The following is a 12,042-nucleotide window of genomic DNA, read 5'->3' as shown; positions in this document are numbered from 1 at the left end:
CTTTAATCATGCTTTTTTTCTTATCTTATCTTCAAGTCATTTTTGAGTTAATATGTTGTTATGTTGGTTTCCACGTACGTACGGTTTGTATTAATGCGTTACGAAATGGAAATAATCGACCATGTAACAAGGAGTTGGGAATGACTTGGTGTGAAGTGCCTGATGACTCACCAAGGCATGATTACGTAAATGCGAACTTTGTAGGTCTACTAACCAATGAAACCAAAACAATTCATCTCTTTTGTGCGTTAATAATCCCTAAAATTTATTAAAGATAAAGATTCTAATTATGAATTATACGATATGGATCCAATGCCCCACTCAAAAATAGTCAAAAAAAAAAAAAAAGTCTCGTTTTTGGTTTTAATGATGATCTTTTATATCAACAAAACTGGTTACAAAAAAAAAAAAAAAAAACTGGTTACAACCTATATAATATACGGTATATACCCAATATCAGTGGGTACATTATATTCCGGTTGAAGTAATATATACTATTATATTGAGTTGAAACGTAATGCTTTTGGTTTAGTTTGAACAAAAAAAAAAGCTTGATCTTAGCTCTGATCAACTGTTTCCGATTGATCTATATATATATTCATAGGATTCACTGATTGAGCCATGCAAAATTCATTAAACGTAATTTCTTTTCGTATTAAAGAGATACAAATATAACCGAAGATGCAACTAGTGAGAACACACATAATACTAAGATTTGGATCCAAGCACAGCTTTTTGGGATTACGGCCCACGTGTCATAACATGCCATTCCTCCAGATCTCTTCCCATCCTTTACTTTCCTCTAAAAGAAATCGAACCAGATCTCTCTCTCTTATCTCTGCAAACTCCAAAGTCCAAACTCCTCCAAACCATCCACAACCGTTCGTTATATTCAAGAGATCTGACATTTTATTCTTCTCAGTTTCCCATTCCAAAAAAAGATGTGCAGAAGAAGCTCGATGTTACGTTACACACTAGGATTATGAAACCTTTCCTCTAAACGACATTGATATTAATTACATGGGAACTAGTCTACTGCAGAAACAAATGAACAACATATACGTTTTCAGAGTAAATCCAAAACATTTGTAGTAACTTCCCTATTTTCCCCGATTAGTTGACTGAGGTTCAATCATTCATTGGTTCAATTATGACAGTTAGGACAGCTGAGTCGCAACAAGTAGATATTAATTCGCGACATGTGACCTTAACCTAAACTAATTAATTAGTAGTATTTACTTTTATTCAAATCCTTAGAATATCAACTAAACTACACTAATCTTCTTTTTTTTTTCCCAACGACCACATCATACGAATTTCCTGCCTAATACAGCTTACACTAATGATTTAATATGATAACATCTGCAAAAACAAGATATATATTAAACCGACGAGCTGTTTAACGCCTGGTGTTGTACGGTACGCTAAGTGTCGATTCCGGTTAACAACGGTTTCGATGTATACATCCAGAGTAAGTGTGAGTCAACAATTTTGTCTTACCTCGAAGTACGTTTTTATGCAAGATTCTAGGTTCTCGTGATTCTCTTTTGTTTGTATGTACACAGTACACAACAATACTCTTTGGTTTGCATGTCCGCATTATACATCAAAAACGTCTTAATGTACACACTTTATATTTATTTTAATTTTGTTTCTTAGTAACATATATGTACACACAGCACTTTATTTTAAAGTAGTGTTTATGTAAATTACCTTTACATAAGAAATCTATGTGACGGTCCCCGTGGCGTCCATTAAATGCTTCAACTATTTCTTACTCAGCAAGTTATCGTCTTCGGATTTTAATGGTAACATTAATGTCGTGTTTGTGCAAATTTCACCCGTTACATTTTCTTTCATTTACCGTCGTCAATTTTATAATTTGATCCCACACATGAAGAGATAAACTCTAGTAGTAGATTACATTAATGTTTTACTCACGCAACGCAATAACATCCACTGGTATTACGTATGAGAATGTGTAGAACAAAATTATTTCCGTATAACATGAATTAACGTGTCTTTGTTTACATCAGACCTAACTAAATTCCCATCCAACATAGTTAACCTTACAGTCCATTACACAGTGATACGTTTCCTTATAGTTTTGTTCATAAACGAAAAGAATACAAATAAGATAAAGAGTGAGTAACAACAGCAGAAGCTGGCAGGTTGGTCCATTTTATTGGACTCGTACTGATAATGTCACGATAAAGAGTATTTGACTCTTTGTGTTTTTTTCTTCTTTGAAATTTAAAGTAGAAAGTATACTATATCTAAGTAAATTTAATTGGACCACGCTTTTTCTTGTTTTGGAAATTGAACTGTGTGCCTACCAAAATTTTTATTCTAGGAACATCTTTTTCTTTTCTTTCGAAGTTTTAATTATTTAACAACTCACGCAACCTATGAGAAGAGTAATATAACTCTTGTGCTTTTTGCCTTTCAACTGATAAAGTTAATGGGCCGTTAATGGGAGACTTAAACATCATTAATATGGGCCTTTAGTTCTTGACATGATGACCCCTGTGGTCAACGAACCGACGAATGCAATAATCTCTGTATGGATAAACTATTCATAGTGATGATGAGGCTTTAGGCTTATTAAAGCCATTTTAATCAAAACTTACGTAGAGCTTGTGTGTTGTGTTGATTATTCTATTTTGACAACTATTTATTAACGAGATCTTCCCATTTGCAGTATTGACCACCGGCTAATGCACGGTAGTAACGGTCTCTGCAATAGACAGGTCTTCCATCAGCAGCCTCAGCCGCGGCCGCTGCCAGATCATCGTCGGTCACAACATCTACAGGTAACCGAAGCAACTGTTCTTTCCTGCGATTTTGTATACCGAAAGAGGTGTGAGTTTGCTATTTCTTGTAAGCCATAAATTTCTTTGATCAGTCTCCTTACCTCATATTGAACTTATTGTTGGTTCTTGAAATGGAAACTTCTGGTTGGTTTTCTTTGGCACCCAGAGTGGTTTTAAAGAAATCTTCGACTGGTGTTGCGAATACGAATAGTACGAATGCTGACACGAGTAAAGCTCCTGTTCCAACTAATGTTTGTTTGAGCATCTTGATTACTGGCTTCACCTGAAAATTACAAACTCTGCTGATTTTTGTTTTTTGTCTTTAGAAACATTGTTTGTGTATTGTGTTACCTTGTAAGAGCCTAACAACCTGTCGCGAGCCAGCACCTGAGAACACAAATTCAAAGTCACAGTGATTCATCAGTTGCGTAGTTCTTAAATTAAGCAGGTAGTGTTAATCTCATACACATATATATGCATAGAGTTTGGCAGTGCATAGATCCATCTACAAGCTTTTGCCAATGTTTTGGAATAGATTTTGCTTTGACACTTCATGAATAATTACTGAGGAATATCCACAAAAAAAAACTAATTTATGGAGAACTATAAAAATCAGAGGTTTCCAAATTAAGCTACAACAAAATAACTACAACTATGAAAACTTGGTTGGTAGCAAGAAGATTGTGTTTCTATATTCATCAAGTAGATTAGCAAAAGAAAGGACTATTTTAAGTAGCTACTAACCTCTGGTGGTTTGACCCACATTTGTCCATCATACCATCCACTCTCTTCATATGGTATAACTGCAGAAAGTAGTCTATCTCCAACGTAGCTCCATCCCTAAGAAACATACAAAAAGTGAAGGACAAATCAAACCAAGTTTCACAAGTAAGACTTCTTTGAAGAGAAGAAGCAGAGAAAGTTCAATACCAGGTAAATTCTCAAGACAATCAACGAAACCAGGAATAACGTTCCAGTTCCGGCAGCTAGAGCAAATCTCAAAGGCTCCTGCAACATATAAATAATATAGTGTGTTTTACTCTGTACTAAAACAAAAAATCTTGTGGCGGAGGGCTCTGTTTCAAAAAGCTCACTCTGGAAGGATTAAAGCTAGCAGCTGCAATAGGAACTCCAAGAACAGTGAAAGTGACCAACCAAAGACCACCGAGACGAATAAAGAACTCGCTTGGACCCAATTCTCCCCATGAATACAACATTCCTTCTTTTAAAGACGAATACTCATTCACCTGTACACACCAAAACAAAACACACAGGTATTAAATTCTACACACTCAAAATCTCATCACTGCACTTTAGAATCAGATAAAACAAAAAAAAAACAAAAGTGATTTTTACTTACGGGTCTTTGGTCTGAAGAAACTTCAATCTCGGAACTGGGATCCCAGCTTTGACCAGAGAAACTCATGCTTCCACCTCCATTATTACCTTTGTCTTCAACTGCTTTCACCGTAACGCTTAGAAGAAGTTGCTGCTTCTTACCATCGTCGCCGATTCCGGCATATCTGACGATCGATGAAGAATCATAGTAACTCCCGAGCTTACCACTGTTGCTACAAACCCGGTGAGGTTTCTTGGGAATCAGAGGGTAACTAGCGATTAACCTGAGCATTGTGCTCTATCTGATTCTCTATTCCTGAGAGTGTACCGCTGTTTGATTGAAGATTGAAGGTAAGTGGAGCAGAGCACCTGAAACACGGCAACCAACACAGCGCCAGAAATAATAATAATAATCAGTTTTTAATTTTCGTTTCTTCTGAGACTTGTGGCGTCTCTCTCTCGCCACGTGGCACATGCTCCCTTGCACGCATCCTCTCGTGTTTCCACGTGCCTCTCCCTTTGTTGTCTCTCAGTGATATTATAATTATCTGGGCCATCCAGGCCCAATATATAAGCGTCCTTTAATATAACAAAACGAAGAGCCCAAAACCACATTTTGCAACTGTATGCATATTTTTTCTAACCTTCATACTTTTTGATTTGAATGTCTTTAGTTTGAAAAAAAAAAGTCTATTTTATTTTTATTAATTCTTTTTTTTTTGTCGGCTTTTATTTTTATTAATTCCTCCGACCTAAGTTTTTTATCTGCTTGGATTTTTTTTTGTTTTTGATATATAATAAATGTACGACCAGTTTACATACTTAAATAACAACATACAGTCCGTCGAAGAAAATATTTAAAATATAAGACGATTTGTAGAAGAAACATCACCTTGATTTAATAATACTTGAAGAAAAGATAAAAAAAAGTTTGACAAGCATCTCTGACTCTGAGTTTCATTGACTTCTCATTCTGCTCGTTTCTGCTGCCCTAACTTGGGCGAAGTATGCGTGTCCCTGTCATCAAATCAACAAAGCGCATTATTATTAATTCACCTCTAACATGTGATTAAAAAAAAACGCGGCTCTTATTTGTTCTCTGAAGCATAATGCGTACCATGGCTTCTTTTGCAGTTAATCTGTCTTGATGATCATACCGGAGCAGCTTGTCGAGGAAATCAATCGCCTGCACGGTTTAAGACCATAACACGTTAAAACCTTACTAAACCATTTTCTATACAAAGGAATCAAGAAAATGAGTAAACCTCGGGTGAGATTAAATGCTGATTGTCTGAGTTGATGAATTTGGACCAAGGTTTCCTGCTATGCCTGTGTGTTGTGTTCCATTGACCCAAAATAATACAATTGTTAGCTTTTAGCTCATTACATGGAAATTAGAAGCTCAGTGATTACAAAATAACCATTATAATTCTTAAGTAGCACGTACCGTCCAACCTGTGCTTCGAGTTGTGGCTCAAGTTCTAACTGATACTTGTTCAGATAAGCGTTCAATTCATCGGTCCCAAGTACCTGTGAATAAGAAGGAGAGAATTCATGATGACAACGGAAACGGGAAGGAGATCTGCCAAATTCTAATACTGAGATAATACCTTGGCGATTTTCACTAGTTGATCCTGATTGTCATGACCATAGAAGAAAGGTTCCTTACGGAATATCTAACAGAAGGAATGAAGATTAATTAGGTAATAAATCAGATCACCAAAATTACTATATTGAGAAAAAAGAACGTCCTCCAAATGTTACATCATGCACTCACCATCCCAGCAAACATACAACCAAGGCTCCACATATCCAATGAATAATCATAGTCTTGTAAGTCCACGAGAAGTTCAGGTCCCTTAAAGTATCTGATACACATTAGGAGAGATAAACATCACAGTGAAAAGCTTTTGGCTACTGCGAAATAATGAGAAAAATGGTATAAAGTAAAACCATACCTTGAGGCAACACGGACATTATACTCTTTTCCAGGGTGGTAAAACTCAGCGAGACCCCAATCTATAAGACGAAGCTTACGCAACTCATGGTCAATCATAACATTGTGAGGCTTGACATCTCTGTGCATTATTCCTTGTGAATGGCAGAAGTCCAGTGCCTACAACAAGTAGTCGAAAGAAATGTAAGTACGTAGTCAAATGGAACACTTAAATAATTATAATCCAACCGATACCACATGGTTACCTTCAACAGCTCATATATATAGTAACGAATGTCGTAGTCAGTCAAAGTAGGATACAGAACTTTGAAGTCTGTACTGTTAACATATTCAAATATAAGGCTAGGAGTTTTCGAATGTTGATCTCTAACAACATCAAACAGCTTGACAATATTTGGCCCACCGCATAGGTTCTGGAGTATTTTAATCTCTCTTCTTATCTACAGAAAAAGATACAATAGATATTCAAGAAACAACCTCAACTATCCAAACTAATCAAATCCAAAAACAGTAAAAACAAAAAGTCACCTTCTTTTTCTTAACAGGTTTGAGGATTTTGATTATGCACTTCTCCTTACTGTTCACATTAACACCTTCGAAAACTTCACTATATTTTCCACGCCCGACCTTCCTTACTACCTCATAATCATCTTGCTCACTGAGAGAGAGCAAAGAACAAGATCAAAACTTTAACTAAAACATCATTGCAATAGCAAAACGCGAGTTATACTAAACTAAAAACCAAATTCATCTTTTTAATAGATACAAGCAAAGTTTCTTCATTAGATTAGCTTAATCTAGAAGCAAATCCAGAGCAGACTGAACATCAAATTCACTTAAAAAAAAACCCTAGAAAAATCGATTATGAGTCCTTTTCAAGTACCAATTCAGCTGATCACAACATGACGAAAACACAAAACCAGTATCCGTGACGACTAATTCTAGGGTTTCAACAATCTTACCCCCATTGAACAATGAGCGACTCGTAATCCCAATAATCCTTGGGTCGAATCACGTTGACGTCGGTGTAAACACGAGCTTTCGACATCGCCCCCGTCTGGTTAAAATCAGAGATCTCGACGAGAGAATCTGGATCGATCGTAGTACTACCGGAAACGTCCGAGACAGATTTTGCTGTGGGGGTGAAGACAGATGAGCGCAAGATAGGAGAGTGCGCCAACGGCGCACGTAAGGTTAAGACGGCGCACACTAACAAGAGACGTCGAATAGGAGATTCGAAGAAGAGGAAGAAGGAGAAGAAGAAGAATAGCGTATGCGTATGTATCATTCACTACGCTCTTCCGCACCAGATTCTGATTTCCTTTTTTCTTTTGCGTAGTTTTTGTATAATTGCGCCAATTAAATTTACCAAGAAAGCCTGACATACTGGGCTTTATGGCTCAATTTATTGGGTCCACTCGCTCATACTCAATGTTAGGGGTTTGCGTAGTTTTTGAAATTGCGCCAATTAAATTTACACATACTGGGCTTTATGGCCCAATTTACTTAGTCCACTCGCTCATAATCAATGTTAGGGTTTTCAAATTGGGAAATTAGGGAAATTTTGTATTCTCGATCTTGTGAAAACTTTCTGAATTTCGATTTCGGAATTTGCAATAAGCGAGGTTCAGATCGGTGGGTCTGCTAATTCTCGAGAAAGATTGCAATAATGGGCAAAAAAAAAAGTTCGGAGAGAAGTAAAAGGTGGAAGCTTTTGTATTTGTGTCGTCCCCACGATTCATCTGCGCAAGATTAAGAACTGAAGGGGATGCGACAAAGCCATTTAAAGATTGAGCAGAATCCTATCACTCTCAATGAGTTTTTTTTTTCCGACAAAAATGTGACAGCTAATTTGTCCTAGTCGTAGATACGCCCGAAGATTACGCCATGGTTGTTTTCAAGAAGTGCAGGCAGGGTTCTTTATTAGAAATTAGGCATTTTGAGACATCTCGATGGCATGTGGATGGATGAAGAGAGGTCAACATATAGTGTGGAGTCTACATCAGATTACTTGATCTTGAATTGGTTGATTCCAATGTTGAGGACTTAAGAAGAAGATTTTGAATGTCATCTTTACTCATTCGGAAGAGTTAAGACCTGAGACAAATAATGGAGGAACTGAAACTGACCAAGCCATGAAAACAACTAGAGGTAAAAAAAAACTCAGACTCTATGTACCATCATTCTCTGTTTTTATTACCTCAACTATTTGGAAATTTTGAATTTTTCGTTGAGGACGTCTTATATTATTCAGCGACACCATTTATTGCAAGATTGAGTTGAGTCTCAATCAAAATGTTGAGGCATATAGTGACTTCAATTATCAGAAAAAAGGAAGAGTTTAAAGATGATATGACTCTTTGTAGGGACAAGGATCCTATCTCATTCATGTTCGGTCACAAAACCAAGATTCGGCAGCTTACATATACTCCTACCCTCTCTTCTACTTACCATAAAACCAATATATACCTAACATTATATATTGTATTTGTAAGAGATAGATACATTTGTGGAGAGGAATCAATACTCATTTTTTTGCTCTCTTTTGGAATTATTTGTTTTGGTCTGAAAGATGTGTGTCTGATCCACTGGGACTCTTCTAAAAATTTTAAACCAATCCATTACCACATACACTCCCTCCTTAGACAGACGCTCTATCTTGTACTCTCCTTGAGAATTACATAATTACCCTTTATTCCTCTTGGTTGTAAGGGGTAGTTTGTGGTTTTCTTTGTTTGGGGAATTTTGGGTGCTCTGTTTGGTCACAATTATTAGGGGAAGAAGCTCTTTTGCTTGATCTTATTCTCTCTTTTAGTACGTTACGGCACGTCTTCTTCATGAGTTGGACTTGAAATAGTGTTCCATGGTGAATTTCTTGAGTGAGAAGTTTCTACCACCTAAGTGTTCGTAATATGTCAGCAAAGAAGAAAGATCTTTTGTCCTCAGCCATGAAGAGAACCAGTGAATGGTTTCTCATTCTCTTCTTAAATTTATTTTGTTTCTCAAATTCATCTTTCTTTCCAGCTCTGGAAGTGAAAATTCCTTCTTTTTATGTGGTAAAACATAATAATCTACTCTTGTTTTTGCATCGTTTCAGGATTTCTTCTCAGGAAGTCTCTAGTGATGTCACCGTTCATGTTGGAGAAGCTTCGTTTTCACTGCACAAGGTAGTTTCTAGATCTATATTTACCGATCAATCTCTATGATGTAAAAAACCAATGACATGGTCCCATTCTTGCCGAATCATTTATTCTCTCTCTGAATCTTGCAGTTTCCACTCTTGTCAAAATGTGGGTTTATCAAGAAACTTATGTCGGAATCAAACAAAGATTCAGATTCTTCCGTCATAAAAATCCTGGATATCCCCGGAGGCTGTGAAGCATTCGAGCTAGCGGCTAAGTTCTGCTATGGCATTAACTTCGATATGAGCACAGAGAACATTGCCATGCTGCGATGTGCAGCAGAGTATCTAGAGATGACAGAGGAACACTGTGTGGAAAATCTCGTCGTAAGAGCTGAAGCTTACTTGAACGAAGTAGCTCTCAAGAGCTTATCGAGTTCGATCACAGTCTTGCATAAATCAGAGGAATTGTTGCCCATTGCTGAAAGAGTGAAACTTGTGAGCCGTTGCATTGATGCGATTGCTTATATGACCTGTCAAGAGAGCCACTTTTGCAGTCCTTCTTCAAGTAATAGCGGTAACAATGAGGTTGTGGTTCAGCAACAGAGCAAGCAGCCTGTGGTTGATTGGTGGGCTGAAGACTTAACAGTTCTTAGGATTGATTCGTTTCAACGTGTACTGATCGCAATGATGGCTAGAGGGTTTAAGCAGTATGGACTTGGTCCAGTGCTTATGCTCTATGCTCAGAAATCCCTTCGAGGGTTGGTGAGTTACCTGCAAACAAAAAAACCATTTAGGTTTCGGTTGAGTCTCCTCTTTTGTTGAAGTTTAGTAAATTAGTTATATAGAAAGATCCATGAAAAGTTGTTTTTTCCTTTTCCTTTGCAAATGCAGGAGATTTTCGGGAAAGGAATGAAGAAGATCGAACCAAAACAAGAACACGAGAAAAGAGTGATTCTTGAAACAATCGTAAGCCTTCTCCCTCGAGAGAATAATGCAATGTCCGTTAGCTTTCTCTCGATGCTTCTACGTGCAGCGATATACCTTGAAACAACGGTTGCTTGTAGACTTGACTTGGAAAAGAGAATGGGATTACAATTAGGACAAGCAGTGCTCGACGATCTCCTGATTCCTTCTTATTCATTCACTGGAGATCACTCTTTGTTTGATACAGACACTGTTCAACGCATTCTCATGAATTATCTCGAGTTTGAAGTTGAAGGAGTCCGCATAAGCAACAATGGTGTTGATCTTGCTGGTGATATGGAACGTGTTGGTAAATTGTTGGAGAATTATATGGCTGAAATTGCTTCGGATAGAAATGTGAGCTTGCAGAAGTTCATCGGTTTAGCTGAGCTTATTCCTGAACAGTCTAGGGTTACTGAAGATGGCATGTATCGAGCCGTAGACATCTACCTTAAGGTAATATTAAGCTAGTAAATATTTACATTCATTTGCAATATATTGATCCGTTTTGATGACTACAAAAACTGGTAAATGTTTGATATTTTCATAAAGTGGTCCTGAAACTGATAGATACTTGGCATTTTATATAATTATGACAACTAATTTCCTGAAACTGATAGAGATCGTTTGCAAAAATTGGTGGCAACCAGTTACTGAAACATATATTTGTTGTGTTTAGGGAAACTAATTACCCCTCACTTGAAATCTTGTGGTTAAAGGAGATGATCAAGTTCCCATTATCTTAAGAGATTTTGAAAATTTTAAGAAATCTCTAGTGAACAACTATGTTTTTTTCTTGCAGGCGCACCCGAATATGAGTGATGTAGAGAGGAAGAAAGTGTGCAGTTTAATGGATTGCCAGAAACTATCGCGAGAAGCCTGCGCTCATGCAGCTCAGAATGATCGTCTCCCTGTTCAGACCATTGTTCAAGTCCTTTACTACGAACAACAACGTTTACGAGGAGAAGTCACTAACGACTCAGATACTCCAGCCTCACCTCCACCAGCAGCTGTTCTTCCTCCGAAACTCAGCTCCTACAACGACGAACTCTCTAAACTTAAACGCGAAAATCAGGACTTGAAGCTGGAACTTCTCAAAATGAAAATGAAGCTTAAAGAGTTTGAGAAAGAGAGTGACAAGAAATCATCTTCATCAACCATCAGCACCAATCCAAATTCACCAATCTCAACTGCTTCCATGGATAAGCCTCCATTGCCAAGAAAGTCATTCATAAACTCTGTTTCAAGAAAACTCGGAAAGCTAAACCCTTTTGGCATCACGCCATACAGCGGTAGAGGCAGAACCAAACCACCCAAAGATCGGAGACACTCTATTTCTTGAATACCATATAATATACACACATATATAATAAGTATATGTTTAATTTTTTTGTTGGGACTTCTAAGTTCTGATTCAAGGATTTATTTTTCCTACTTGACACAGCATTTGGTATTTTTGTGTGTTTATGATGTCTTTTTGTACATAAAGCTGGTAATTTTTTTCAAGAAATATTCGAAAATATCCCCAAAGTAAGTTTTGAAAGAAAATCACAATTTTGCAAGAAAAAATACAATAATATCATCACTGTTTTAGATACATACATACAATTATTAATGTATAAACTTTATCTGTGGAACTTATCACTGATGAGTATAATAGATCATAGAGAACTTGGGATTCTAAAGCTGATGATGATCAAACAAGATCGTGGGGTCATGTATGAAAAAAATAATACTAATCACTTTTCGTTTTAAATCTTTTTTTTTTTTTTTTGAGATTAGAAAAAGATATAGTATATATTCATAAATCAGAATTAAAACAGAGGAAGTAGGTGATGCTTGAAGCC

The 12,042-nt window shown here is 36.9% G+C and overlaps 3 protein-coding genes across 5 annotated transcripts; 1 reads left to right on the top strand and 2 right to left on the bottom strand.

The window, feature by feature from the left end:
- Window positions 1-2,473: 2,473 nt before the first annotated feature.
- LOC104729087 (protein CONSERVED IN THE GREEN LINEAGE AND DIATOMS 27, chloroplastic) lies at window positions 2,474-4,660 on the bottom strand. Of its 2 annotated transcripts, XM_087474214.1 has the most exons (7): window positions 4,174-4,660; window positions 3,908-4,060; window positions 3,744-3,821; window positions 3,558-3,653; window positions 3,165-3,200; window positions 2,915-3,096; window positions 2,474-2,836 (listed from the first exon to the last, which is right to left on the bottom strand). In XM_087474214.1, exons 1-7 carry the CDS (start codon window positions 4,441-4,443, stop codon window positions 2,671-2,673), a joined length of 981 nt encoding a protein of 326 aa, XP_087330340.1. In that variant the 5' UTR covers window positions 4,444-4,660; the 3' UTR covers window positions 2,474-2,670. The 2 variants fall into 2 exon arrangements, 1 of the variants encoding a protein (XP_087330340.1); XR_015571909.1 differs by lacking the exon at window positions 3,165-3,200 and having other exon boundaries at window positions 2,915-3,115; window positions 3,554-3,653.
- A 184-nt stretch (window positions 4,661-4,844) lies between these two features.
- Window positions 4,845-7,678, bottom strand: LOC104727288 (casein kinase II subunit alpha-1). The gene is made up of 10 exons (XM_010446353.3): window positions 7,071-7,678; window positions 6,637-6,766; window positions 6,354-6,548; window positions 6,110-6,267; window positions 5,929-6,019; window positions 5,762-5,827; window positions 5,599-5,681; window positions 5,417-5,480; window positions 5,269-5,337; window positions 4,845-5,168 (listed from the first exon to the last, which is right to left on the bottom strand). The coding sequence occupies exons 1-10, from the start codon at window positions 7,394-7,396 to the stop codon at window positions 5,109-5,111; spliced, it is 1,242 nt and encodes a 413-aa protein (XP_010444655.2). The 5' UTR covers window positions 7,397-7,678; the 3' UTR covers window positions 4,845-5,108.
- Window positions 7,664-11,705, top strand: LOC104727287 (BTB/POZ domain-containing protein SR1IP1-like). 2 transcript variants are annotated; one of them, XM_087474213.1, is made up of 5 exons: window positions 7,664-8,259; window positions 9,206-9,275; window positions 9,380-9,994; window positions 10,124-10,651; window positions 10,998-11,705. In XM_087474213.1, the coding sequence occupies exons 3-5, from the start codon at window positions 9,419-9,421 to the stop codon at window positions 11,535-11,537; spliced, it is 1,644 nt and encodes a 547-aa protein (XP_087330339.1). In that variant the 5' UTR covers window positions 7,664-8,259; window positions 9,206-9,275; window positions 9,380-9,418; the 3' UTR covers window positions 11,538-11,705. The 2 variants fall into 2 exon arrangements, with proteins under 2 accessions (XP_087330339.1, XP_087330338.1); XM_087474212.1 differs by lacking the exon at window positions 7,664-8,259 and adding an exon at window positions 8,461-9,076.
- Window positions 11,706-12,042: the final 337 nt, after the last annotated feature.

Source organism: Camelina sativa, chromosome 11 (assembly GCF_030686135.1).
Source record: "Camelina sativa cultivar CO46 ecotype springtype chromosome 11, ASM3068613v1".
Taxonomy (NCBI): domain Eukaryota; kingdom Viridiplantae; phylum Streptophyta; class Magnoliopsida; order Brassicales; family Brassicaceae; genus Camelina; species Camelina sativa.
This window is presented reverse-complemented; position numbering and strand designations above follow the sequence as displayed.

Excerpts from the sequence above, each read along its gene's own strand:
- LOC104729087 (XM_087474214.1), bottom strand. The coding sequence starts at position 4,443 with ATGCTCAGGTTAATCGCTAGTTACCCTCTGATTCCCAAGAAACCTCAC. Across the intron at positions 3,822-3,907 it reads CTAGCTTTAATCCTTCCAGA|GAGCCTTTGAGATTTGCTCT; the intron begins GTGAGCTTTTTG and ends TATATGTTGCAG. Across the intron at positions 3,654-3,743 it reads TTGTCTTGAGAATTTACCTG|GGATGGAGCTACGTTGGAGA; the intron begins GTATTGAACTTT and ends TATGTTTCTTAG.
- LOC104727288 (XM_010446353.3), bottom strand. The coding sequence starts at position 7,396 with ATGATACATACGCATACGCTATTCTTCTTCTTCTCCTTCTTCCTCTTC. Across the intron at positions 6,767-7,070 it reads TCGCTCATTGTTCAATGGGG|TGAGCAAGATGATTATGAGG; the intron begins GTAAGATTGTTG and ends GCTCTCTCTCAG. Across the intron at positions 6,268-6,353 it reads ATATATATGAGCTGTTGAAG|GCACTGGACTTCTGCCATTC; the intron begins GTAACCATGTGG and ends TACTTGTTGTAG.
- LOC104727287 (XM_087474212.1), top strand. The coding sequence starts at position 9,021 with ATGTCAGCAAAGAAGAAAGATCTTTTGTCCTCAGCCATGAAGAGAACC. Across the intron at positions 9,077-9,205 it reads ATGAAGAGAACCAGTGAATG|GATTTCTTCTCAGGAAGTCT; the intron begins GTTTCTCATTCT and ends GCATCGTTTCAG. Across the intron at positions 10,652-10,997 it reads CCGTAGACATCTACCTTAAG|GCGCACCCGAATATGAGTGA; the intron begins GTAATATTAAGC and ends TTTTTCTTGCAG.